Source organism: Dermacentor silvarum, chromosome 10 (genome assembly GCF_013339745.2).
Source record: "Dermacentor silvarum isolate Dsil-2018 chromosome 10, BIME_Dsil_1.4, whole genome shotgun sequence".
NCBI lineage: Eukaryota > Metazoa > Arthropoda > Arachnida > Ixodida > Ixodidae > Dermacentor > Dermacentor silvarum.
Window position 1 is genome coordinate 25,509,531 of NC_051163.1, and position 26,413 is coordinate 25,535,943.

The 26,413-nt window shown below is 48.1% G+C and overlaps 1 protein-coding gene across 1 annotated transcript in view; it reads left to right on the forward strand.

The window, feature by feature from the left end:
* Positions 1-5,965: 5,965 nt before the first annotated feature.
* Positions 5,966-26,413, forward strand: part of LOC119431430 (protein FAM135A) — a 29,856-nt gene continuing 9,408 nt past the window's right edge. The window contains exons 1-7 of the mRNA XM_037698919.2: positions 5,966-6,180; positions 11,461-11,521; positions 12,589-12,718; positions 13,316-13,365; positions 17,567-17,820; positions 19,717-19,889; positions 24,698-24,947. Of these exons, the coding sequence (XP_037554847.2) occupies positions 5,966-6,180; positions 11,461-11,521; positions 12,589-12,718; positions 13,316-13,365; positions 17,567-17,820; positions 19,717-19,889; positions 24,698-24,947 (1,133 nt within the window). The remainder of the gene's footprint in view (positions 6,181-11,460; positions 11,522-12,588; positions 12,719-13,315; positions 13,366-17,566; positions 17,821-19,716; positions 19,890-24,697; positions 24,948-26,413) is intronic.

Here is a 26,413-nt window from a genome sequence, read left to right on the forward strand (position 1 = left end):
TTAAGTTTTTTGCGACAATTATTAGCATTCTGGAACTCTGGTGCCACAGCCATTCCGTTACCATGGGAGTGTGTAACTTTTACGTGACGTCATGGGCACTACTGCTCACTACGATGGTCTTCCATTATGGCGCCTAGGATGACGAGAGCATTGGCAGCATAGAGTCTACAGCAATATGAAAGCGAACAGCAATGTTTTTTAACGCTGATATATCGTGATGCGTGGGCTAAAATCTATAGTAACTTCATACATACATGTTCTTATACACTTTTATTGCGATAGCAATTATATGGACACTCAAAAGCAGATTTCTGCCGTCGGCGTCGCCGTCGCCGTCGGCGTCGCCGTCGCCGTCGCCGTCGCCGTCGCCGTCGCCGTCGCCGTCGCCGTGAGGTTCCGTATGACGTCAATGGAGATGAAATCGTGGCCGCGCGCCGCCGAACGCTGTAGGTGCGAGTGAAAGGGCGCGAGGGACGCGCTCTTTCACGGGGAGTGAACGCACGGCGGAGAACAAACGCGCGTTCTGCGCCGTGCTTCCTTAAGGGCTGCAGAAGTAGGCGTCTCTTTCCTCCTTTACAATCACCATATATGTAGAGCAAACGCGCCTTCTTCCGATGCGCGAGAGGCCGTGGGGGAGGGGGGGAAGGGGGAGGGAAGGGAGGCGACGTTTAGCTGCGGCACCGAGTGCCTATTTATATCAGGGGCTCCGGCAACAGTCACCAACGCCGCACGCATTTTGAGCGAACGCGGGCAAAATGCCGACGGCGTCGACAACAGTTCGGCGCGTTGCCGGTGCTGCTGCATGTCCAAGTTTATACAGCTGATAAAGCTAATATCATTACTCCGTATATCTCTCTACAAATTTGCTATCGCAATTGATGCTTCACCTTTCAGGTGAAACTGCGACAACTTTTTTATATCTTCCTATATATATTTATTATTTTATTATGATTGTGAATGCTCTTGCACATGCTCATTTTGCACATGCTTTCTTTCCAAAATTAAACTGCGTTGCGAGTCAGCGCTTGTGTGTAGCCTTTGCCTTGCGTCTCGTTTTCTGTGTGCGTGCTGCAGTTTCATAATGAATTGTTTTCTTGTTGAACATTTAGTCTCATTGAACACTTTTGTGAAAGACATATGTGTTTAGCCCTCACGGGCGCTTGAAAAACATTTGGTTGTCCGTTTCATGGTGCTGATGGTTGTACGTGGATTTGTCTAATCTGTGTGCTCGTGGCGTTAGACGTTCTTGTAACGTTACTTATTGTGTTTTATTGCTCGCACTTTTCTAAGCAAGGCAAGGCGATTATAATATCTGCCCACGTGCGCAATTGTTGCTAATTCTCGCATTTATAGCGCGCCATATTTCGTTGAAAACGATCAACTTGCAAAGTCATACAAAGCCGGCCGAAGCCAAAAGGACCAAGCTTAGGAAAATCCATCTACTAACCATCGTTTCCATGCTTACGGAACCGCCATGTTTGAAACTCATGTAGACACTAGATTTCCATCTAGTAATTTTTTCTAGTTAACTGTATGGCTCATGCATAGCCTCCGAAATCAGGCGTCGGAATTTGTCAGTGCGTGTCGCCGAATCTTGGAGGTCATAGCTCATGCTACGTTGGTTTCAGTCGATTTAGTTTTTTACCAAAAAAAAAAAAGAACAGAACAGACTCAAAGACGCTATTTGCTTTATCGAAGGGTTCGGACCTATAGTTGCAACCTTGGTTCGAAATTTGAGCGATTACTAAGCGTCGGTAAGTGCGAAATGTTCTGAAAATGTTCCGAAAGCGAAAGTCACTGTGCGTACTGTCCGGTGAATCACCTAGTAAAAAGTCGGGAGCACTGCTATCTGCTTCGCTATAATAATCCGGATGCCAGGAGTCAACTCATTATGAAATAGTTCTTGCCTACTTAAATCATCATTGACAGCTGCCGGCAGAGAGCTTTTTTTTTTCTCTCTCTCTCATTGCTAGACGCTGTTCTCACGGCGCTTTATCAAAACATGAGATCGAGAAGCAACGGAATGAAGAATGTATACGTTCACAAAGCTGGGGAAGAAATATACTAAGAGGATTGTGATATACGATTTTGACACAATGATACGAACTCTAAACGTACACATTCTCATCTTTTTTAGAGCAATTGATACTTTAAAGAATTGTAGAAATATAAGGTCTTAAATCAAAATGCTTCCTTCAACAGCAGCTGGAGTGCGCCCCTCTTGAAATTCAACAAAAATTACGGAAATCGACTCAGCAAATGTGGAATAAGGCCATATCTGCGTGTCACATGTATTTGAACAGTGAAATCAAACTTCGTCCCAAACTAATTTTCTTCTCTCAAACGGTTTATCACAGCAGACATATGTCACAAAACACAAACTTCTATAAAACCTTTCAATGTCATTTTGTCGGAAAGAAATTATTTTACTTCGTTTTCAGTCAAAGCCCACTCATTTGGATTTCGTCACATGACGCTTCAGAGGACGTCCTGTTCGCACGTATTTTCATATGTTCCGTCATTAATGTGTGTTATATGTGCTAACCGTGTGTACCTGTGCTTTCCAGCGCACGACATTATGACACAAACCAAAGTTATTCTTTCGTTTCTTTTTATTGTTTTTTTTTTCTTTTTTTCCAGTTTTTTCCCCCTATTTCAGACAAATCCGCAGCATGAAACACGAGGTAGTGGTCGACTTCGTTGTCGACCTGTACACTCTCTACAACTTCTACTTGGACGCCGAGGGGTGCGTCTGACACATTTGAATGCAGCCTTCGACTTCAGCTGTTCGCACTTTTCTGGTGGTACAGCAACAAAATCTTTCTGTCATTCTTTTAGCCTCTACCAGATTCGAGCATCGATGCAAGCAGATTCGAGGTATTATTCCCAAGTGCTTCTAGGACCGGCAAGTAAGTTTGATGCAAGTTCAGGACTCATATTCACACACACACACACACACACACACACACACACACACACACACACACACACACACACACACACACACACACACAAAAAAAAAAAAACTCTTACGTTTCATTTCTTCACGAGAGCAAATTCCGACCAGTCCATAGGCTGGACATATTATTAGCGAAGACGTTCGGCCAATCGTAAAAAGTAACTTACGAACGAACCGCTTTGCGATTTCGGACTCAGATTCGTTATTAGCATAATGCGAACACCGGACTAGCAGTATCATCCTCAATGACTGGAGACAGCCATCAGTGCTAACGAGGTTACTTAAGTCTGCTTAAGAAAAAACATCCGTCTGTTTCTTTGTGCATTTATGCTCTTATTTCTTTTTTTTAGCACGCACGCGGATGACTCCTAGAATTACATGCTATAAATGGCCATTGTCGAAAGGTTGCAATTACGTCACGTGAATATCACATAATCGGAACCGCACTTGAATAAAACCATCCTTTCTACAAGCACAATAGCCATGGTGTAAAAAAAAAATACGTTGCCTTGTTATTGTTGCTCAATCTTGAATGTAAAGCGCGAAGCTGTTTTTGAGCATAAATTTATAACTCACGTAGACTTTTCCCGCATGCTTCCTCGATGGAGGGTGTCCCAGATAAAAGAAAAGCCTCAGTTTGGGGACGGTGCAAATGCCGCTCTCCTGATCGATCGACTACCCTCCATTTTCGCAGGGCGGCTGAACGCCACGTACGTCAGCAAGTCGTTCTTCGTGACGCGAACCTGCGACTCCATCCAGAACGACCTCCACGAGACCGTGCGCTTCGAAGTGCACCTTTTCCTCAAAGACGATGTAAGCCTCCCCCCCCCCCCCCCCTCCATCTCCTATCATTTTCTTCCTATAAGCACAATCACACGAGTTAATAGAGGCAAATATACTTCTCGTGCCAAACGTAGCTGAGAATGGCTCAACCCGACTCAGTGAGATGTACGTTTGTCAGCTTACGGCAAGGCGCCTAACTGGAACGTGGCGTTCTCACTTTTCTTGCTAGCTTTCGTCGTAGATGTAGTCAATAACTTCCACGCACTACCGCATATCTAAACAGTTCTGCGGAAAATGCATTGATCGGTCGCAATGTGGTGTATATTTATTATTGATCATCTCTGGATATATGTTATCTATTTTACTGTCTACACGTTACCTTATATTCGTTATCTATATTATCTGTTATAATTTTTACATTTATCTCTGATCACGCCATAGAGAGGTGAACCATTCATTCAACTATAGAGAGCATTCACGTGACGTCACAGGCGCCACCTTTTTTTTTTCTATTCCCATATTTTGCAACGCTTCGATAAAGAATTGTAGATAAACGGATCGCTATAACGTGCAGTGTCATCATCGTGCTAAATGTACAACAGCATGGTGGTTGCCACGAGGTCAGAGCCTACCCGCTATTTCCTACCTGTTTACTTGTGGCGTTTTAACGCGAAAGCGTTAAGGGTCCCGCGTCGCAGAAAATCCGGCATCGGCGTCGGTGTCGGCGTAATCATCGACGTCTGGCAGAAATGATCACGCCGAACCGCATCATCCCGAACCGCCCCGACCGGGCGGGCCCTTCGCGTGGAGCAAGGCGTTAATGAACAAAAACTGAATTTCTCAAAGTAAAATCCATAAAAAAATTGTAAAGTACGACTTAGCCACAGCCTACAGACGTGATAGCGTCGGATTGTAATTTGAATATACGAGAAAAAAGTCTGATAAGCAGCCAGGAATCTTTGAATGATATCGTATCGTCTTAAAGGTGAAGCTTAAGCGTCCTCCAATTCGCTGCACTTTGGTTCTAGGCAACATTGAGGGGAATGCTGAAAACCGAGTATTTCTCAATTTTCACAGATTTTTTCGTGCCTCGTCTGCAGTTCGTCTGCTGTTTCGTCTGCTGTTTCGCCTGCAGTTCGTCTGCTGTTCGTCGACTGTTTGCGACACGGAAAGCATGTAAACGAATAGAAATTGTGATTTCTTGCTGTCCCAGGTTCGAGTGCGACTCGCGGACGCACAGTACGAACTTCGCCTGGAAATCTGGTGCTCCAAGAATGATAAAGAGCAAGTACACCCTCTATAAGCCATGTCAGTCACACAGTAATTTGCATGCTAACCCTAATGAAACGCGATGCTGGTGCTACGACGTCCATATCGTTGTTGGTATTGACAATGGCATCCCCCGACACCGCGGTGAAACGAGTCGGCAAAAGCGGGCTCCCTTGGAGTGGCCCATAATGAATAAATAAGAAAGTTATTATAGGAAACATTTTAATTGCAACCAGCAAGTGCAAGTAATATCCGCATTTTCAGGTAATACACCTGAAGGCCGAATAGCGTTATAGACAAGCAGCATGTTTGTAAACAAGAAACGTATGACGACGCTAGCGCCCAGGCGCATGGACAAAATAAAAATTAAATAATTTTTGCTATTTCTCGTCAAGCCGCTTCAATTTGTGGCTGCAATAATATGCGGCTTAAAGCTTGTTTTTCCTGTACGACGAAAATGATCAGGACCGACAGAATCACGCAGCTGCAAGAACCAGCGGGTTCGCAGTAGCAAAGGGTAGGCAGCTATCTGTTTCACGTAGTGGCCTCTAGCAACTCTATTAAACTCCACAATACTTTTTTTACCTTAAAAATGAAAATAAAGATACACATATTATAGCAACCAAAAAATCAATTACACAAAAAGTGCAAACAGAAAGGCAATCGGTTCTCAGTTAGAAAACATAAGCGTTGCACGTGATAATTTTCTTGGACATAATCAAAGTATTAGACAAAAATCGAGATTACAAACGAACACTTAGACAAGTGGGTTACAGAGAACCAAAGCAAGAGGTGTCAACAAACTGAAGTTGAAATCAACAATTGCGATCAACCACTGAAATCGAACTGAAACGGATGCAGTTGACTTCGCAGTACAAAGCGCCACTAATGACGTCGCAGTGACGTCACTGTTTTTACGAAAACGAGGATGATATATCCGTGTGCCGTGACCCGATGCAACACCCACCCACTGGTCGCAGTGACCCGCCGGCGAGAAATCACCTGCCGGCACCGTTCGTGGCAGTGACGGCACGCGTGCTGACGCTGAACTTTGACCCCGCGCGCGGCCTGCACGACTACTACCCGCTCGTGTTCGAAGTGGGCAACGTCAGCGTGCTGACCATGACCATACACGCGTCCCTGGTCACAATCTGCATACCCAGCGGCGAGTGAGTAAGCGCACGCGCCGTTTGACATGCGGGTTGATATTTGTCATCGGCAGTGGCTCCTTCAAGGGACACTAAATAGAAACACCAAGTACCGAGCCAAATTTATTTGTTTGTGGTGTGGATAATTTCACATTGGATTCAACATAACCAACTCTAAGGCCTGATTCACACAGCCGTCAAACGCCCCGCGTCCCGTCACCTTCCCGTCACCATCTCGTTTCCGTTGTACCGGTGGCTTCGTCGTCGGGGAAGGGACAACCGTTTCCGTTGTAACGGTGAGGGCCTTTTCGGAAGGCTTCGTAGTCGGGGAAGGGACAAGTTTTGAGAACAGATACAACACGTCAGCTGGTCTTCAGGTTTATTATTGCGAGAGCAATTATATGGAGACTTCAACCGGATTTCTGCCGTCGCCGTGAGGTTCCATATAAAGTCCAACGGCGATAATATTGCCGCCGCGCGCCGTATGCGCGAGCGAAAGCGCGCGGGGGACGCGCGCTATCACGGAGAACGAACGCACGGCGGAAAGCAAACGCGACCGTCGCGCGAAAGGCCGTGGGGGTATGGGAGGGAAGGAGGCGGGGCGACGCTGTGCGGCGGCATCAAAGGCGTATCTTGCAACTGGGCGCAAGGGGAACTGACCACTCAATCTCCCACGCGAAAGCAAGAAAGCGGGAAGGCAACGCGGGAGGGAGGGGGGGGGGGCGTCATTTTTTTTCTATCTTGGAAGCCCTGCAGCCCACGCCGCGTGCCCATGCGCGCCCCTCCGATCCCCTTCCCTCTCTTCTTCGCATGGTGCTCTGTGGGGCACACGACACTAATTGAAAGCAAACGTTTCATCAACCGTCACGTCATCGGCACGTCAGTGGCGTGCGTTCTAAATACAGTGTTTCTTTGCCGGTTTCTTGTCAAAATGGGACGGTATTAACGTTGGACAATGCTCTAAAAACGCAGTCATCACATTTTTTTAGGAGAAATCGGCGCGGAAACGCTGTCGCATGACGGACGCCGCTGACGTGATCGAAACGGGAAGAAGTGTTTGTCGGCTGTGTGAATCAAATCTAAGTAGAGCTTTTCCTTTCTTTCTATCTTTCTTTCTTTTCTTCTTTTCTTTCTTTCTTTCTTTTCTTTCTTTTTAACAATGATAGCTGCTAGATGGGGGCTCACTCCCCTGGTCGCTTTGATGTCGGTCGGTGTCTCTCACTAAAATCCCATAGCTTTTGGCAGAATATTATAAAAGCATCTCGCAAGCATTTCGAACTCTGGACCCACAGATTTCCCGTGCATGGTTCTGCCACTCAAGTCACTCCGCCGATGCTGTAGCAAGGAATACTGCGCCTGAATTAGCACTGGACAATCTGTGCCTGGCCTCCTGAGCACTCTTTAAAACGATCTGAGCGCTCTGCAGCTTATCTATAAACCAGCTCCCAGAGAAAAACAATGCGAATGAAGTCAGTGACATAGAACCGAAAGGAATGACAGGAAATTCCACCATATTGCCGAATTTGCCGTCTGGACAGTTCTGAAGGCCTCCCTGATGATTGTTTCAAAACGTCAACACGGCGGAATTCGACAACATGGCGGAATTACGAAGTGTCCAGGGGAGCACAAAAAAAAACGCATCTCTCCGCATCTCCACCACGAGGGGGTGCCACCTCCACAAACGAAGACGAATCGGACTAGATGCAACGCTGACGATTACGACTGTACGGTGACGAGGCATTACAACTTAAGAGGCATTACAACTTAACTTCGAGACAGGGCCACGTTGACTGGTTTTTGCTTGCTCGAGCGTCGCTCTTATCCCGAACGCCAATTTTGTAACACATATAGGTTTTCTTCCGAACATCGAAATGGGAGCCGAGGGCTAGTCAGGCTTGCCAGCTGTTTGCACCGGTTCCTTCTTTTTGGACACGGTAAATAAACTTCACTTCCCATCCCACTCTCGGAAGGACATTGCATTCGCTAATGTTTCCTCGAAATGATACCGCGCGAGACAGTGCAAGACATAATGAGCGTAACATTGCCCCAGCTATCGCGTCACTACTTCGCATTATGGGCGAAATTGAATTTTTTTTTTTTGGGGGGGGGGGGGGGGGGGGGGCTTAAGAAATATTTATTTTAAGAGAACCCACCACGGTTGCCTGCTGGCTACATGGCGTTGCGCTACCGAGCTCGAGGTCACGGGTTTGATCCCGGCCGCAGCGGTCGTATTCCGATGTGGGCGAAATTAATGTTAAAGAACCCTATGCTAATGAAGCCTAAAAAGCCCCACGTCGTCAAAATTAAACTGACGCCCCCCACTACGGCGTGGCTTATAAGCACATGTGGTTATGGCACGTAAAACCTCAGATTTTTTTTTATGACAGTATGTCTGCCTTTATTAGTCATTTTCCCTTCCTGACTTTTGATGCCAAGCTATACTGCCGGTGCGTGACAGTGACGCCAAGAATTTCATTATTTTTTGCGCACCTGAATTGTTCTTGTTTGTTAGTCTGTTTGTTTGTCGAAAAAAATGTCACAGTTCCGTCCTAAGGGCGAAGCAATGAATGCGATAGCAACACAGCAATGTCATACGAAGTAAGGTGAGCGGCTTTAGTAGCAATATGAATTGTAGTAAACATGAGCTGATTAAGTAAGCAGGTGTGCTGCGGCGTAAGTAGACCGACATGAAGAGAGACTCGATGACCACGAGAAGGCACGTGTGAAACGGTGGTGTTGATGAGAAGCGCTTCCCGTGGGCAGCGCGCGTGCGAAGGGACACACCTGTAGCGCTGCACTGCCGATCCAGGCAGCATTACATGTGTAGCGTGCGTTGGAAAATGTGGCCCGACTATTACTAACTGAATGAACAAGCGTGGTGTGAGCGCGCACAAACAAACATGAATAGAACACACTGAATGACTGCAGACAACGACTGTCAAAAGGCTGGCCGCAAGCCCATACGCTGCAGCGGGCGAAGGTACGTGCGGTCTACCGCTTCAACAGAAACTGAGCGGCGAATGCACAGTGCATAAAGGTCTGAGCCGTGTGGAGATAAGAGACGGTGCGGCGAGCGACGAGCGCGGTTGTTGGCAGAGGAGAAGTGCGCCCCCCCCCCCCCCCCCGCTCTCTCCGGCGCTGGCTTCCCGCTTCCTTGCTTGCGCGTGGAAGAGATAAGAGACCGTGCGGTCGAGCGACGAGCGCGGTTGTTGGCAGAGTAAAGTGCCCCCCCCCCCCCCCCCCCCGCTCCCTCCGGCGCTGGCTTCCCGCTTCGTTGCTTGCGCGTGGGAGATTGAGTGCGTTCGCTCTCCGTGATAGCGCGCGTCCCCGCACGCTTCCGCTCGGGCATACGGTGCGCGGTGAAGATTTTATCTATACGGAACCTCACGGCGACGGCGACGCCGACGGCAGAAATCCGGTTGAAGTGTCCATATAATTGCTATCGCAATAAAAGGTTGCAAGACTTGTTTGGAGTCTTTTGTTGCCCTAACTGCATGTCTACTAACAATTTGCTAATCCAGAGCAGACGCTGGCAAAATTCATGGCGTGTATCGTTTTGACCCGCGTATCGTTTCCGCACCTTTTGAGACTTTCCAAGTCTTCGCAAACGGTTACGCTGACATACTTTTGGTATTACAGAAAAGTGGTATACCCCTCCATCGTAACTTATTATAACCTCTTCCATCTCCTTTTAAAAGGTTGCAGTTAGTCTCGCGCGAAAGGCAAATCATCGATTGCGATAGCAAATTAGTAGACAGCTATACTATGTAAGGATAGTAGTTTTTTTTGCCGTATAGCCTCGTAAACATTCGCTTACTAAGTTAACAAGCACGGTGTCAAGCGCGCACAAGAAGGCATGAACTAATCTCACTCGATGAGCGCGGACACTCGTCAAAACGCTGGCGTGAGGAAGAGTGCCAGCAGCGACGAGCAAACTGACCTTCGTGCTGCATCTCGCTTCAACGCGAACTAAGCGGCGAGATCACAGCTCACGAAGCACACGAAGCTATCAGCCATCGGCTCGCCTAGACTCTGTACTAATTGCAGATCACTTTGAACATAGCGCCCGCGCCGCCGCGCTCAGTCGCTATACACAGGCGCCGCCGGAGTAAAAACGCCCCCCCCCCCCCCCCCCGCTCCCCGCCTGGCGCGCTGTGGATGACGGCGCGCTCTCTCTGCGCTTTCCTCCCTTGCGGGCGTGAGATCAAGCCACCATCTTCGGCTCACCCTCGCGCGCTTTCACTCGCACCTACAGCATTCACTCGCACCTGCAGCGCTCGCGCCACCACGGTTTTATCGTACTTGGACTTAATGCGAAACATCACGGCGACGTTGACGGCTACGGCGGAAATACGGCTGGAGTGTTCGTGTAATTGCTATCGCAATAATGCACTACAGTAAAATGTTATTCGTTTGGATAAGTACACCCATGGGCAAAAGTAGACGGACCACTGGGTCAATGAAAAAAGTGAATTTCTTCGTAATTAACAAGCATTAAACTGGAATTGATGAGTACACTGAAAAGTTCGCAATGCCAAGTTTGGACTGCAGTCCTCAATTTCAAGTTGCTGAGGAAAAAGTCGGCTTTTTCGCGCAATCCCCGGCCCGTATACCTTTGCTCACGGATGTACATGCAAGATAGTACGCTGATCCACCGAAGCACAATTTGCTTGTTTGGCTGATCAGAGAGTTGGTGAAGTTGCGCACGGAGTTCTCACACATGCCGGGCACCGAAATCCCGTTAAGGCTAGAACACACTAGCGGTAAGCTTCCCGCAACGGTGCGCCGCGTGTCGGCGCCGTCACCCAGCTAGCAGCGGGCGCCGCTGGTCACACCTACGTATCTTCATGTCGCCGGCGCGGGAGTCACGTTTAACGCTTCAGGCTCCTTGAAGTGTTCACGTAATGGACATGTCCATTTCGTCTGCTGCTGACGTGCTGATTGTCTGAAGGCGCCTGTCTACTTCTGACGCGCATACCCCAGCCCAGCCAATCAGAACTGCAGCAGCAGACGAAATGGACATGTCCTCTAGGCGGACACTGACAGAATACCCCCCGCCCCCAGACTTCACGCTTCAGGCCATTTAAAGACTTAATCGAGCACCGCGATTATGCGTAAGCCGGATTATCCGTAAGCCTGATAATCACAAATTGCTCTTAGGCGACAACAGCTCTGCGAATACAGCCGCTTACGTAACATACACCAGCTTCACACGTCCCACGGCACCGCGCATTTAGCGAGGCAGGATAAGTGAACAAGTCGTTCTGTCGAGAAAGCATTGCCATGTTCTTTTTTTTTCAGGAGCATGAGGAACGCGTCCATGGGTCACTTGGTCGGCCAGCTCTGCATGTGCGATGGCCAGGTGAGTGGCCTTTTTGTTCGTTTAGCCTTTTTACTTTTCAGGTTCTTGGCTGTTTCATTTCGCTCCTGCGTCAGGGAGCTTTTCGGCAAGTTTTCCGCGAACTTAAAGCGCGTCTCTGTGTTGACTCACATAACCGGTCCCATCACACAGCGCTTTACACTGAGTCGTTAACAAGACGGTTCCCAATCCCGTCTGAATGTATTCAGTTGCGGGATCGAAAAGAGACACGTATAGCTCAACAAACACAAGCAAATCGAGTACATAACATGAATGCGTCGTCAGGTTGGCATTTTGTGTTTTTCAAGACTGAGCAGCACCAACTCACTCAACTCAGTGTTTCTTAGTGTTGAGAGAAAACTTGTCACTCTTAGGAGAACGTATCTACACCTGCACTCGGCGAATGACGGATGCTGCCTCCGAGTTCTTCATGCACGCCTTTGCGTCTTTCTTCTTTTTTTGTGTGTGTGTGTAGTTTCCCTTGCGTTATTACACATACGTAAGAAACAAAAAAATTGTGCGATTCAAATTTCAGAGGTACGTGTGACGCACGAGAGCCTTCAAAAAAAAAAAAAAAAAAACAAGGACCAGTAAAAACACCAAGTTAATATGGCAAGTAATATTTTCCTCGATTTACATCTGAGAGGCACGTATCACACAAGATAGGCTTCAGACAAATCACTGCACAAACAATGCAAACGGAACGAAAGCAAAATGTAAGCATGCCTTCCCGGTCGCTATCCAACAAAGAAATTTATTACCTGGAAAATAGTGCGGGCACTGAAAGTGCGCATAGCATGCACTGTATTTCATCACTTTTTTTTAAATTAAATGTAAGTCGCATTTCGTGTGTCCTGTACCCCACTTCTATGTCCGTGTCTATGCATCTCGCAATGCATAACCAACTGGCCCAAATCACCACTTCAACCGAATGCAAATAACTGTGTATTTACTCAGTATTTATCTGCGATGATCCTTTGGCACACTTATAAAGCATAACGTGCTTTCACATAACCTACTATCGCAACTATAACGGTCCACCACGCCGGCTGCTTTCATCATCGGCGCAGAGCTCATGCTGCTACTCGACCACCATCGACAAGGCTGCACAGCAGGAGCTGAACTCCCTGCTCACGGCAACCGCCTGTCACCTACGGAAGATCCTCGAGGAACACAAGCGGCCCACGCCGACCAGAGGAAGTGGGTTTGCCCTCCACCTCCCAAATCACGCACAGAATCGTCAGACTTAGAACTTAAGCCAATGTAAATTTAAGCATTTCTTCTACTTCATGGGGCAAGTGACGGCACCTAATACAGATATGTATGGTAGAAAATTTGGTTGGCGAGATTTTACGTCACGTGTAGGCTTCTATGTGCGCTTGAATGCTGACGAGGTGTTTCCCCCTAAATGTGGACGACGCCGATACGAGGCCGTCTTCCCGTCATTGGTGAATTCCGAACGCAACGCGTCTCTTTTGAACGAAGCAGGATGTTGGTTTGAGCCAGATGGCCATTCATCCCGTTTGTCGAACGAGGACAACAAAAACTAAAAGGACGCGCATCATTTGGATTTCAGTGGTCGCAAATCTTTCCAGCGTTTTCCAGCGTGTATAGGGCACGAGTAAGAGAAGCAGGCTGTCTCATGCCGAGCTTCCCACATTTACCAATATCAACGTTTCCCTCTCTGCCCCCCTTTTTGTCCTCTGAGCTATCATCGTGTTGTCGGTACGATGCGCAAGCTAGACAAGCTTGCATTATGCGGCTGCAATGTTAACCTTAGGTCCCTCGTTGTTTCAGAAAGTAAAACTAAAGACACGGACATCGGAAATGATCCTGGATCAGAAAGGGTAAGCGAGAGTTTGATAGTTTTGTAAAACGCGAACGTAGCTTGCGCACAACGTTCGCGGTATTACGCGAACTTTTCTGTTTGTGGGAGATTCTCCACGCGGTGTGGTTCGTAGTGTACTACATAGTACAACTCGCCTCTTACTAGCTGGTTCATGACATCAAGAAAAAACGCCGACTGAAGAAAAAAAAAAAGGGCCTTGAAGATAGAACGAGACGATCGAGGCGAGTCACACTACAAACTTGTTTAAATGACCGGGATAAACTTATTTCGTATCCGCTTTTGCCGCGCCTACACCGACAACGTAAAGCCGATAGGACAAGAATAAATAAATCAATCAATTAAATAAATAAATAGAAAGGCTGAACTTGGCCGATAATCATGGAGAGGGGTTTTACGCTAGAACTCATCTCACGCGAAGGTGCTAGCGAATCATGATGTTAGACAGCCGCCGCCCACTGACAAACAGCTCTGACGAAAATCTTTGTGAATTCGGCCTCTGATGCGTAACACTGTGAGTGTCAATACAATCACACTTGTGACGGCTGGGGTGATGTCCAAGTCCGCCGACTGTTTGCTTTTCGCTAAAATACACCTTATTTCCTAAGTCGTGCACAAAATAGCAGCCGATTTCACGATGTTTTGCTGTTCGTCAAATATGTTTGCCATTCACCAGCCGGCATTCGCTAATATGTCCCACACTACAAATGGCTGGCATCCGTTTATCACGAACTGTTTCGAGTTTAAGACAATTTTTAAAGCGAAGCACTCATTGCGAACTCTCCCCACGTTTGCCTCTTGCGAAATAGCTCGCGCACTGACACGTAAAAGAAAATGATCACGTCTCCTCCCCTGCTCTCTTCCACTCGCCTTCCAACCACCTTCCAACCCCGTCCCACTCGCAACGATGCAACGCTAACGACAGCGCTCCTTTTCTTTTTATTGCGATAGCAATTATATGGACACTCAAAGCGGGTTTCTGCCGTCGCCGTCGCCGTCGCCGTTACGGTGAGGTTCCGTATGACGTCAACGGCGATGAAATAGTCGCCGCGCGCCGGACGCTGTATGTGCGAGTGATAGCGCGCGAGCAACGCGCGCTTTCACGGGAAGTGAACCCACGGCGGAGAGCAAACGCGCGTTCTGCGCCGTGCTCCCTGAAGGGCTGCAGAATTAAGCGTCCCATTCCTCCTTTACAATCACCATATATAGAGAGCAAACGCGATTTCTTGCGTCGCACGAAAGGCCGTGGGGGGACGGGAGGGGAGGCGTCGTTCAGCTGCGGCACCAAAAGCGTCTTTATATAAAAACGTTGCGAGGCAAGAAGGTGGTAAAGACTTCCGACGCTGCTCGACGAGTGTCCCGTTCTGATCTCGTCGAAAACCTCCGAGCCGCCTCCAGAGGCACCGGCAACAGTCACCAACGCCGCGCGCGTTCGGAGCGAACGCGGGCAAAACGCCGACGGCGTCGACAACAGTTCTGCGCGTTGCTGGTGCTGCTGCATGTCCAAGTTAATACAGCTGATAAAACTACTATCCTTACTCCGTATAGCTCTCTTCTAATTTGCTATCGCAATTGATGCTTCGCCTTTCGGGTGAAGCTGCGACATTTTTTTTAACACTTTCGGGACCGGCCCATAGGGCCATCGGTCATCGGTCGTTTGTTGTGTTTGAACTCGTTTGTCAGATTTTCAACCTCGATGGTGCCAAGCCAGCTCGCACTCCTCCACCACCTTCCACTAAACGAACGCTCCACAAGCCAGAAAGGCAAAAAGGCGCAGAAGCTGCAAGCTGTGCTATGACCGCAACAAAGTTGAACTAAAAACTAATGTTGAACTAAAAACTATTGTTTCTGCAGAACTTGTGATGTGCACTTGTGTTTCACTACTACTCGAAATTGTTTCCTGCAGTGGCATGAGAGCCTTCAGCTGTGATGGGCACACGAATGCTCTGATGCTGAAGCGAGCTAAAAAAAGGCAGTTATAGATAGGTGGACCAAACCTTTACATTTAAGAAAGAAGACATTTTGCCACATTTTGTATATTTCGAAATTTTTTTAGTTCACAGTTTTACTTGTATATGCATGCCTTTTGAAACTTTTTTATGAGTGTTTTTGGTTAAACTTTCCTTTTGACACTTTTTCTTGATTAGGTATATAATTTTTATGCATAATATTTAGATTGCTTCTGAAAGGCCATTCAATTACCTTCATTTTGATGTATAACACATGAGTCTATCTTGTTTATCCGATTTATTAAAAATGTTTTTCATAACACTCTTTGAGACTGTGCGTTTTTCCCTGGTCCCGAAAGTGTTAACGACACGTCGCTTATAGCACGTGCGCGCACGCCAATTTCCACTAGGTGACAGACGCAGAAGCGGAACGTGTGTATAAAACTCAACCTCATACTGCTGTCTTTCGCGCTGCACTTGCCTCTTCTTACACTCCTGCCCGTTCTTGCCTAGGCAAACAACGCACATCACTTTCGTCCTCATTACATATCGCTGCGTCGAGGAGGTCTCGCAACGTGGATTCGCGTGAACTGCTATTTGCATTTCGGCATAGCTTGGTAAAAGCTGTATGCGCATAAACATAAATGCTGCATGAGAATAAAGTTGTTACCTGTTCAGTGGAGAAACATAAACATTGCACGACATTACCCATTGCATAGGATGGCAAAAAACGTCGCAGTTTCGCCCGAAAGGCGAAGCATCAATTGCGATAGCAAATTAGTAGAGCGCTATACAGAGTAAGCATAGTAGTTTTATCGGCTGTATAAACTTGGACACATTCGCTTACAAACTGAATTAACAAGCATGGTGTCAGCGCGCACAAGCAAACATGAATAGATCACACTCGATGACCGCAGACAACCGCTGCCAAAACGCTGGCGTGAGCAAGCGCGGCGGCCGCAGCGAGCGAGGGTTCGTGCGGTCTATCGCTTCAACGGAAACTGAGCGGCGAAAGCACAGCGCATACAAAGGTAGGAGCCGTGTTCAGATGGCTTTCAAGATACGGTGCGCGCGACCGCCCGCAGCCGCGCAAAGTACAAGTACGCAGTTGCTGGCAGAGTAGAAGCCGCACCCCATCCCTCCCGCGCTGCCTTCCCGCTTTCCTCCTTTCGCGTGCGAGATTGAGCCGCGAGTTCCCCTTGCGCCCGGTCGCAAGATACGCAGTTGGTGCCGCAGCACTATCTCACTCCCCCTCCCTCCCATCCCCCACGGCCTTTCGCACGACGGTAGCAGTCGCGTTTGCTCTCCGCCGTGCGTTCGCTCTCCGTGAAAGCGCGCGTCCCTCGCTCGCTTTCACTCGCACATACAGCATACGGCGCGCGGCGACGATATTATTGCCCTTGGACTTTATACGGAACCTCACGGCGACGCCGACGGCAGAAATCTGCTTGGAGTGTCCATATAATTGCTACCGCGATAAAATTGACAGTCACTTAAGTATCCTTGCGTGATTTCTATTTCAAGGTGATAACTTCTCGAAGTTATCACCTTAAATCAAAGCTCTACCTTAATCCACCTTGCTCTAATTTGTACCAACCTTAATCCACCTTAATTCACTTTACTACACCTTAAGTCACCTTATTCTAACTTGTTCTAACCTTAATTCACGTTAATTCACTGCAATTCACCTTTATCTCACTTTAATTCACTTTTATGTACATGAATTACCCATAATTACTACTAATTAACGTTGTTATACCATTTACTGCCTTTTGTATTACTACTGACGTATGCAAGACGATGATGACTGACGTCAAGTTGATTTTTGATACCACTCGTTGCGGACAACGTCGGCTTTTGTGCTTCATGGGACATAAAATGCTTTCGCATTAATAACAGCACTTGTAGGCATCGCATTTCGTGTTATAGCGTTTAAATAACTGTTCCACCAAAACTTCGAATCGATTTTGATCGATGCGTGCATTGTATCTGCGTAATTTTCTTTCCCTCGAATACAACCGAGAACCGTTCATCGAGCACGGATACCAGCTTGACTATCACTTTACTCTCCCCCCAATAGGTGATGTCTAAATATGGCAAGCGTGACGTGTTTCCGACTCCCGCAATCGCTTCCGGTGCATGCAGCTCGCAAAGAACATAGCCTTCGAGATTGGTTGCTGTAACTCACAGGAATCCGTCGCTGGGGCGTAGATTTCTGGGGCGCTGGAGACCAAATGACACCATCACCTGCAGGCCCGCCTGCGCGTGAGCCGGTACAGCACCTTCGATCGACCGGAGGCGGTGCGCTTCCCGGACGAGGAGGCCAAGAAGTTTAGCACCATCTTGGTCGTGCTGTGGGAGCAGTACATCGAGGCGGTCGCCGGTCACCAGGATCTGCGATTCGTGCTCTACGAGCCACTTCAGAGGGCGCGAATCGCCAGGCTCGCCGAAGCATACCTCGTCCTCGACAAGGACTTGGGCGCCGTGTACTACGACGCCGTGCTCGGGTCAGTAGCGCGTGACGTCTTTGGTATAGCGCTTCCAAGTACATTTCTCACCGCGGGACAGCGTGAGCTAGCTACGGGCATAGAGTTAGTATACGGACTCTGTAGTGGGAAAGCTGGTCGAAAAAAGTGGCAACCGCAAAGGCGTTACCATGTTGCTACCTCTCACTTTTTTGTAACTCTAAATATTTTCACAATATGATGCGAGAAGAAGCATTTACACGTAGCACGTACGTATCGACAATGTCCAAAGTTCATTAATTTATTTTTCTGAAGGATCCGATGGCTATTTATAAAGTTTTTATGTAAAATTTGCGGTGCGTGAAAGGATGCTTTGACAGGCGCCTGAACTAGATGGCGCCACCATACTGGGAGAAGCTCAGGATCGCGTTGATTGCGTGTGTCTTCTGAATCGCATTTCGTCGTCAGCGCCTGCGCGCCTGCACAGAGTAGCAACATTGCGGGGCCCTCGCGGTTACCAATTTTCAATGCATGGGCACTACGGGGAGCTTGAGTGGTTATATTAGCTCTATGGCTACGGACACCGAACGACGTGTCTGGTGCTGCCATAAGACGTCTATTTGTACTGCATATGCTTTCAACTGTACGTTTAACACATTTACAATAACTAGTTAAGTATATCTCGTGTCTAGCTAAATTGCCTAATTTCTTGTATTGTTACTGGTATGTCCCCAACAGTTTATTCATAACCGCATGAAGCTTAATTTATGAATTTATCTTCGCTATCTCCAATTTACCTTCGCTATCTCCAATTATACTCCTGCCTTGCATATCAGCTGACACCTCCATCCAAGTGCCTGCAAGTCTCCTAATTTCGTCACAACACTTAGTTTTCTGCCGTCCTCGACTGCGCTTCCGTTCTCTTGGAATATATCATGTGACTCTAATAGACCACTGGTTATCTATCCTGTATACGCATCGCGTGGTCTGTCCAACAATATTTGTTCCTCTTAATCTCAACAAGAATATCGTTTACCCGAGTTTACTTGTCGGTCCACGCCACTTCCCGTATGTTACGGGAGGGAAGTTACGCCTATCATTAGTCGTTTCTTCGCTCGTTGTACAGTCCTGAGCTTCTTCTCAAGCTTTTTTGTTGACCACCAAATTTTTGTGCTGTATGTTAGTACCGGTCGAATGCAATGATCGTACACTTTTACCGAGTTGCGACATTTGTTCTAGTGTATACGGTGTATTCCACTTTTACGGAAAACGCTTCATTAATATTCAAGGGCTCGTAGCCCAGCTTGAATTCAGCCTGAAATGGAGCCGACATACCAATATCATCAATATACATCCACATTAGGCTTCGTGTAAGCCACACCGTCCCCGTAACGTAGAAACAATGCTGAAGTTATACTGGCTTGAATATTAATCAGCTGTTTGCCTTAAGAGTGGGCGAACCATGTATACATGTTCCCCCTGCTATAATCTTGTAAGAGATTGGCAATACGTGTAAATAAATACGTGAATAAAATAACTGCCAGCAGTTTTCGGTTGTGCGTTGGCGCTTTTTAAAGTTTAAAGGAGCCCGTTGCGCACTGAGCACGGCAGTTGGCGGCGTTGACCGTGAGCGAAAATTCTGCCATCTGGTAGTGCTGCAAGCTCGGTTCTTGTAGCACCACCAGATGGCGTTCGCTTCCACGCATCCACAGTAGCGGCGGCGCCGGCCTGATGGGGGAAAGAAAAAAAAAGAACCAGAAAGCTCGCCTTCGAGCGTAGCGTTCACCGCAAGCGTTTTCCGGTAAAGATTACGGTTGCATAAACTGCAGTTGTTTGGAAGCATGAGAAGCAGTCGGGGACCCTTTAATGCTATCGCGTTCTACTCTAAAGGCGAAGCTTAAGCGTCTCCCAAGATTTATTCGCTTCTGGCCCTCACAGCGAGGACATGTACCGGCGGATGGTTCGCAAGATCCGCGGCTCAAACTACTTCAAGTCGTTTCCCGTGCTGGAAATTGAATGCTGGCCGCTGGACGGCAACCACAAGAACACGCCCATCATTTTCGAAGAGCGCTACCGGCCGTTCTCCGCAGTGACACCGATAAATGACGAAGGCAAGTTTATTACTGTCTAAACGCTACTTATCAATGTCCAGGGGACGTATTCTGCGACGATCACTTTCGGCGATACTATATAGCCTTCGCATGACGTAGCGCTCAACCAGCCAATCAGCTCACCCAGCTTTGCTCAACCAGCCAATCAGCGCGCGCCTGACGGCCGGGGCGATAGTATCGCCGAAAGAGATCGTCGCAGAATACGTCCCCAGGATGTGCGAGGGCCCGTCTTCGCAAAGCTTCTACGGCCGTCGTGATATTACAAGTTACGCCGCGCAGGTGAGAAACACACAGGAACACTTACACGTAACCGCGAAGTGCACACAAGATGGTGCACTAGCAAGTGCCCGAATTCACAAAGGTTTTTGTTCGTAAGCGCTTTTTGCCATTGGCTCGCCGCTTTCGCTAATGTGTCCAGTGATCCGATCGGCTGAAATGTTCCCTCGCGAAAATTTCTTGCGCAAGAGGTTTTTTGGGAAACAGGCCTTGTTTATTCGCTCACTTGACTCTTGTCATACAGGTAAACTAGGGCGTACCTACGACGTGGGAATAAGGACTTAATTAGGGAGGAACAGGAAGAAACAGGGCGGGTTTCTCCTTCCTACTCAAATTTTTGTTTCCACGTGGCGCTAATATCTAGCCCCCTATACTTACGCCCTAATATATATATATATATATATATATATATATATATATATATATATATACTAAACGTCAAAACGTTTTAGTAAAATGACGTAGAACTCTATCCCGAAGCACACGCTATCTTACGTTACACAACCCCCTTCAAGATCAAGGGACACATAGCGCAGTAGTAAAATCGTGCAGCCCATGGTCACGTAAGCTCTCAGTGGGTTTCACCAAAGCACGTGCATAAATTCAAGGCACACAAATATACGTGAACGACACGTTGCGTTGAATCGCACATTGAAGATAAGGGCGACTAAGTACTAAGAATCAGCAACTCACGCACACTGCAATACATAGATTCGAACTGGAGAGCCAGTACAAATACTACTATCGAAATACAACCCACGCATAGAGTAGAAAGCTACACTTTGTAGTGCAACTGTGAGTGAAGTAGTGAGTTCTCGCGTAGTAAATGCTATATGTACGATGTTCAAGTTGAGAGTTAGAGGAAGAGGTGGAGTTGGGAAAGCCATGTAATACACAGAAACAATAAACGCGGTGCTCTATTACAATAACACAATTTATGTTATTAAAGTAGCACCGCGGATTAAGTTCAATGCCCTGGTGGTTCTGTAACATGCGCATATATCAAAGTAGAACTGCATTTTCTCCCATATTTGATTGCGGTTGCTGCGGCCGGAATTCAAACCCACGACAATCGTGATCAGCAGTGAGCACCGTAGCCACTGAGAAACCGAAGATTTGCTTAAAGTTGAAACGTTTATGAGGGTGGCTTGTTCGTCAAGTTGGCACATAGTATTTGCTAAGGGTATGCCAGGAAACGGAAACGATAACTAGAAAAAATTGTGAAGCAAGACACAGAGACAGGAGCAGGAATGGTGCCGGACTAACAACTGACTTTATTTCTGAGAAACGGCGTAATCGGGAAAGCTGTGTTGTGCCTGACGGTCCCTCGGCACAAAGGATGCTTCACCGGTAGACGTGCAGCTGTGGCGTGCTGTTCACGCTACGTCGTTTTCTCGAGCCCAAGGAGCTGGCGACTAATTCAGCGCCACCTGGGACTAATGGTCAAGCAATTGTGTTCCTATCTTTGGCTGTTCGACCGCCTAGAGCTGACGGACGAGACGATAGCAACCACCGCCCTCCAATCTCTTGACCACCTGACAAGCTGGCCATCACGGAAAGCCCACAAATTCCTGCAAGGGGCAAACTTCGAAGATGTCCGTGGGAATAGCATCGAGCATAGGTTCGCAAGTTGCCACCCGGTGCCTGGTATGCGGGGGCGATCGAGCAACATTGGAGGCGGAGCCTGGCGAAACGGTGCCACATCATGGGCGGGATTTTTCGAATGCTCGACGTCTGTGATTGGCCAAGAAGAACCACCGTGAATTCCCTCGATGAGGGAAAGGGGGAAATGAACTGAGCTTGAGTGTTGTGTGGACGCTCGGAGATGTAAACGCTCGGACGTGCAAAGACGTTAGCATGTAGACCGCTCCAAGAATCATGGAGCCCTTCGTGTAAAATATCATGTACATTTGTATATAAAACCCTTTTCTAATCTCTTGGACATCTCTCTGGACCTCTCCTTCTCCCGGCACCTGGCACGGCACCAGCCATGGAACCTTCGTTGGCGGTCGGACCCCCGACATCACAACAGCTGAGACGTAAAAGGAAAGAGAGATTATAGAAGCTTTTCATATCTACAAACTTGGTCCAAACAAGTGCGTGAGCGCACCATCTGTGTTCTTGACAAGAAAAGAGCTCCGGTATCTAGATAAAGATTGTCGCGTGTAATTAGTTTGCTTTCAAGTGACTTGCAGTGCTGTCACGCATGCTCCGTTTTGTCTTTGTGGACGCCGTTTCTCAGAAATAAAGTCAATCGTTATTCCAGCACCCTACCTGTTCCTTTCTGTGTCTTGCCTAACGATTTTTTCTAGTTATCGTTTCCGTTTGCTGGCATACCCTCACCAAGTGAAACGCTCAAATGCACCAGCGTAACGTGGCAACTACCATAACGCGCCAGGATTCTCTCCATTCTCATAATCGATTTCTGCTCATTTTACTTTCCCAGGCCACACGAATGGGTCAATACATCCACAAAGATTTGCACGAAAACTAGAGGTATAAATAACTGCGCTGAACCGGATTATTATTTTTGTTTCTGCGCGTGATCGAACTAAGACCGCTCACTTAGCTAACCAACGTTCATTAACGGAAGTGAACTTATACACAGCGTTCCCAGTTCTAACGTCTCTGCATCTGACCTATATTTCTTTCCCATCGTTCTTTTACCAGCGCAACCGTCCTTGGAACTTCTGTTTTTAATTTGCTTTCTACTCGGCAACGGCATTTATCACACAACTGGAAGGGATTGTGGTTCAGATTTTATGTTCGTACGTTCAATTTAATGCGCAAGACGTTTGTTCGACGAAGTACTCCTATTGCCTCGTATCTGCTTAATCTTTTACTGCAGCTACGGAAAATATTTCCTTATGCAAATATAGATTAATTCTGCAGAGGCGGCCGAGTCATTTCCTAGAGAGCCAAATGATGTTAAAACGTACACCACTTCCCAAAAATTGCTAAGGAGGCGTGCGTGCGTGCATAGGATTTCCTCGTTTGCCCACTGTTGTTAGTGGCGCCTTCGTTCTGTCTTGATTTGCAAGCCTTCTTCTTCTTTCTGGGGTAAGTCAGTCTGTCAGTCTGTCTGTCCGTCATCTCTAATATATTGAACCGCGCAGAGACAGAGAGAGCAACTTTAACAGCAGTGAGGTGGAGAGGAGGTCGGCCTGAGTGAAGTGCATCTGTCCGGCTCATACTCCGCGCTGGGAAAGGGGTTTGTGAGAGCAACAGAGATGGGATGTAAGATGAATGAGAGTGGATAATAAAGATTAATGATATGGAGAGCTGCACACTATATCTGCGCAGCGCGCATGCGTGCACGTTTCACAGTATACGTGCGGACGACGACATAAGTGGGATCCGAAAGAAGGTGCGCTTCCTAGATAGACTGGCTATTATTGAATTTTTTTAATCTTTCTGACATGTGTGATCTAACCGTCTGAGTATACTTTCGTTTTCTTTGTGTTTCATTACCTGCCCGTCGAGCAACTCATAGATATCGCTGTGCTTTCGTGCCGGCGCCCCGAGAAACTTCAGTCGCGTGTCCTTTGCCACTGTATACTGTCAGAAAAAAATTGTATCTATTCAATGTACGAGAGGTCCCTTTAGTGCGTTCTTAAAATATGAGAAATGTATGCCATGTCTCAAGCACAGATATTTGTCAGTTCCCGCGAAAGCCACGGTGAAATTGATTCGCAAATTGGTGAGTATAGCCATAGAGAAAAAGGAAACTGTTGAAAGTGTGCGGGCTTCTGTTATGCCGCACTATACTGCGTCTCTCCATTGTGTTTCTTGTCCGCTCTATTTAAACCGGAAGCTTGACAGGGTGTATGTTTGTAAACAGCAAAATGCACAAACCGAAAAAGGGAAAAAATAAATTATGGGGTTTTACGTGCCAAAACCACGATCTGATTATGAGGCACACCATAGTGGGGGACTCCGGAATAATTTGGACACGTGGTGTTCTTTAACTTGCACCTAAACCTAAGTGCACGGGTGTCTTCGCATTTCGCCCCCATTGAAATGCGGCTACTGTGGCCGGGATTTGGTCCCGCAACCTCGTGCTTAGCAGCCCAACGCCCTACCGACTAAGCTACCACGGCGGGTACTACCACGGAGGATAAACAGCAAAAGAACAGAAAAGCAAACAAAAGCAAATATTCTAAGACTCCGAATAATAGCTATTTGATAGCGCATCTGTACACGCCTGTTCGTACGACTTGTCTCGTAATCTTCCCTGTTCGCCCTGCTCAACGTGAGCCATCTAGTAAGCCATCTAGCCAACGTAAGCTGTATATATACAAAACTAAAAGTTTATTGATGCCCAGAGTTTAGAGAGTGGAACTCTCTTCGTCAGGGCAGTTTCACAGTTTGAAAAACTTTGAAACTTGTTGTGTGCGTGAGTGCGTGCGTGCGTGGATTCCGGCAGAATAGAGGAGCAGTTTCCAGTCACAGTGTGTTTGCAAGCACGACCGTAAAGCTACTATACTACTCTTAAACTCGAGCGACGTTGGCGGCTGTCACCATACGCGCAGAGCGTGACAACAGCGCGCAGCTCGACGAACTGGCCGAGCTGGCGTCGCTGCACTCGCTGACGGCCGGCAGCATGGAGCTGCTGGCGCTCTCCTCGCACCCGGAGAGCGAGGTGTGCAACTGTTGGCGCCAGTTCCGCGCCACCAACTTCCGCCTCCGGCGGCCGTCGGCGGCCTCGCTACCGCCAGCGCTGGTCGACCTGTACCAGGGCAGTTCGACGACCTGCTGCTACCGCATCAACGACACCGAGAGGTCTGCATCTTCACTATATATAGGCCTAACGCACTTCTCTTACACCTAAGACTAGATACAGGTCAACCTATGTTTCTCTTTAGTCTCCGTTTGACACATTGCGCTTTCGCAGCAGGACTCACGCGCACTGTTTTCTTGTACACACCTACAAGGTCTATTGGTAAAGGAAGCGCAAGTTTAGTACTTAGGCTGAAAGTTAGAGCTCAGTTATGGCACGAAGGCACGCACAGCACTTTTAAATGCGTAAGTATTTCTATGGTTACCCAACGAGAAAACTGTCCGAGCATTCGTCCGTCCTCCACGTAAGACGATCGCTTTGAAGTTCGCCAGCTGTACAAGATGACGACGAACGCGCGAGCAGTGGCATGAGAGCGTCTCTGTGACCACGTGACGTGTGCAATCAGGCACGCACTAGGCACACCTTTAGTGTAAGCCAGAACTGTGGAGCAGCCGTGGCTTTGGATCGGAACGTCATCAGCGCACCTGGCACCGCTACTGGCAGTAGTTTGCTTGCCTCATCAGTTGCACGTTGCGCCACCTTCCACAGCAGTTGGTGTCGCCGCAGCGCTGTCGCATTTACCGTAACGGCGCCGAGACGACCGCAGCCGCTGAGCAGTGCTAGGATTACCAGCAGTGTTGAGTGTGAGCACTCAAAGCCACGTCGTTACTACGAAACGCTTACGCATCATTCAGATAACTCCCTGAGGAGATTCTGCACTGATGACGTTCCGATCCAAAGCCACGGCTGCTTCACAGTTCTGGCTTACGAAAGGTGCGCCTAGTGCGTGCCTAATTGCACACGTCACGTGGTCTTGGAGACGCTCTCGTGCCACTGCTCGCGCGTTCGTCGTCATCTTAATTTTATTGCGATAGCAATTATATGGACACTTCCACCGGATTTCTGCCGTCGGCGTCGCCGTCGCCGTGAGGTTCCGTATAGATAAAATCTTCGCCGCGCTCCGTATGCCCGAGCGGAAGCGTGCGGGGACGCGCGCTATCACGGGGAGCGAACGCACTCATCTCCCACGCGCAAGCAAGGAAGCAGGAAGCCAGCGCCGGAGGGAGCGGGGGGAGGGGGGGGGGCGTATTTCTACTCTGCCAACAACCGCGCTCGTCGCTCGCTCGCACCGTCTCTTATCTCCACACGGCTCTGGCCTTTATGCGCTGTGTATTCGCCGCTCAGTTTCCGTTGAAGCGATAGACCGCACGTACCTTCGCCCGCTGCGGCGTATATGCGCTTGCTGCCAGCGTTTTGACAGTCGTTGTCTGCAGTCATTCAGTGTGATCTATTCATGTTTGTTTGTGCGCGCTCACACCACAGTTAGTAATAGTCGGGCCACATTTTCCAACGCACGCTACACATGCAATGCTGCCCGGATCGGCAGTGCAGCGCTACAGGTGTGTCCCTTCGCACGCGCTGCCCACGGGCAGCGCTTCTCATCAACACCACCATTTCGCACGCGCCT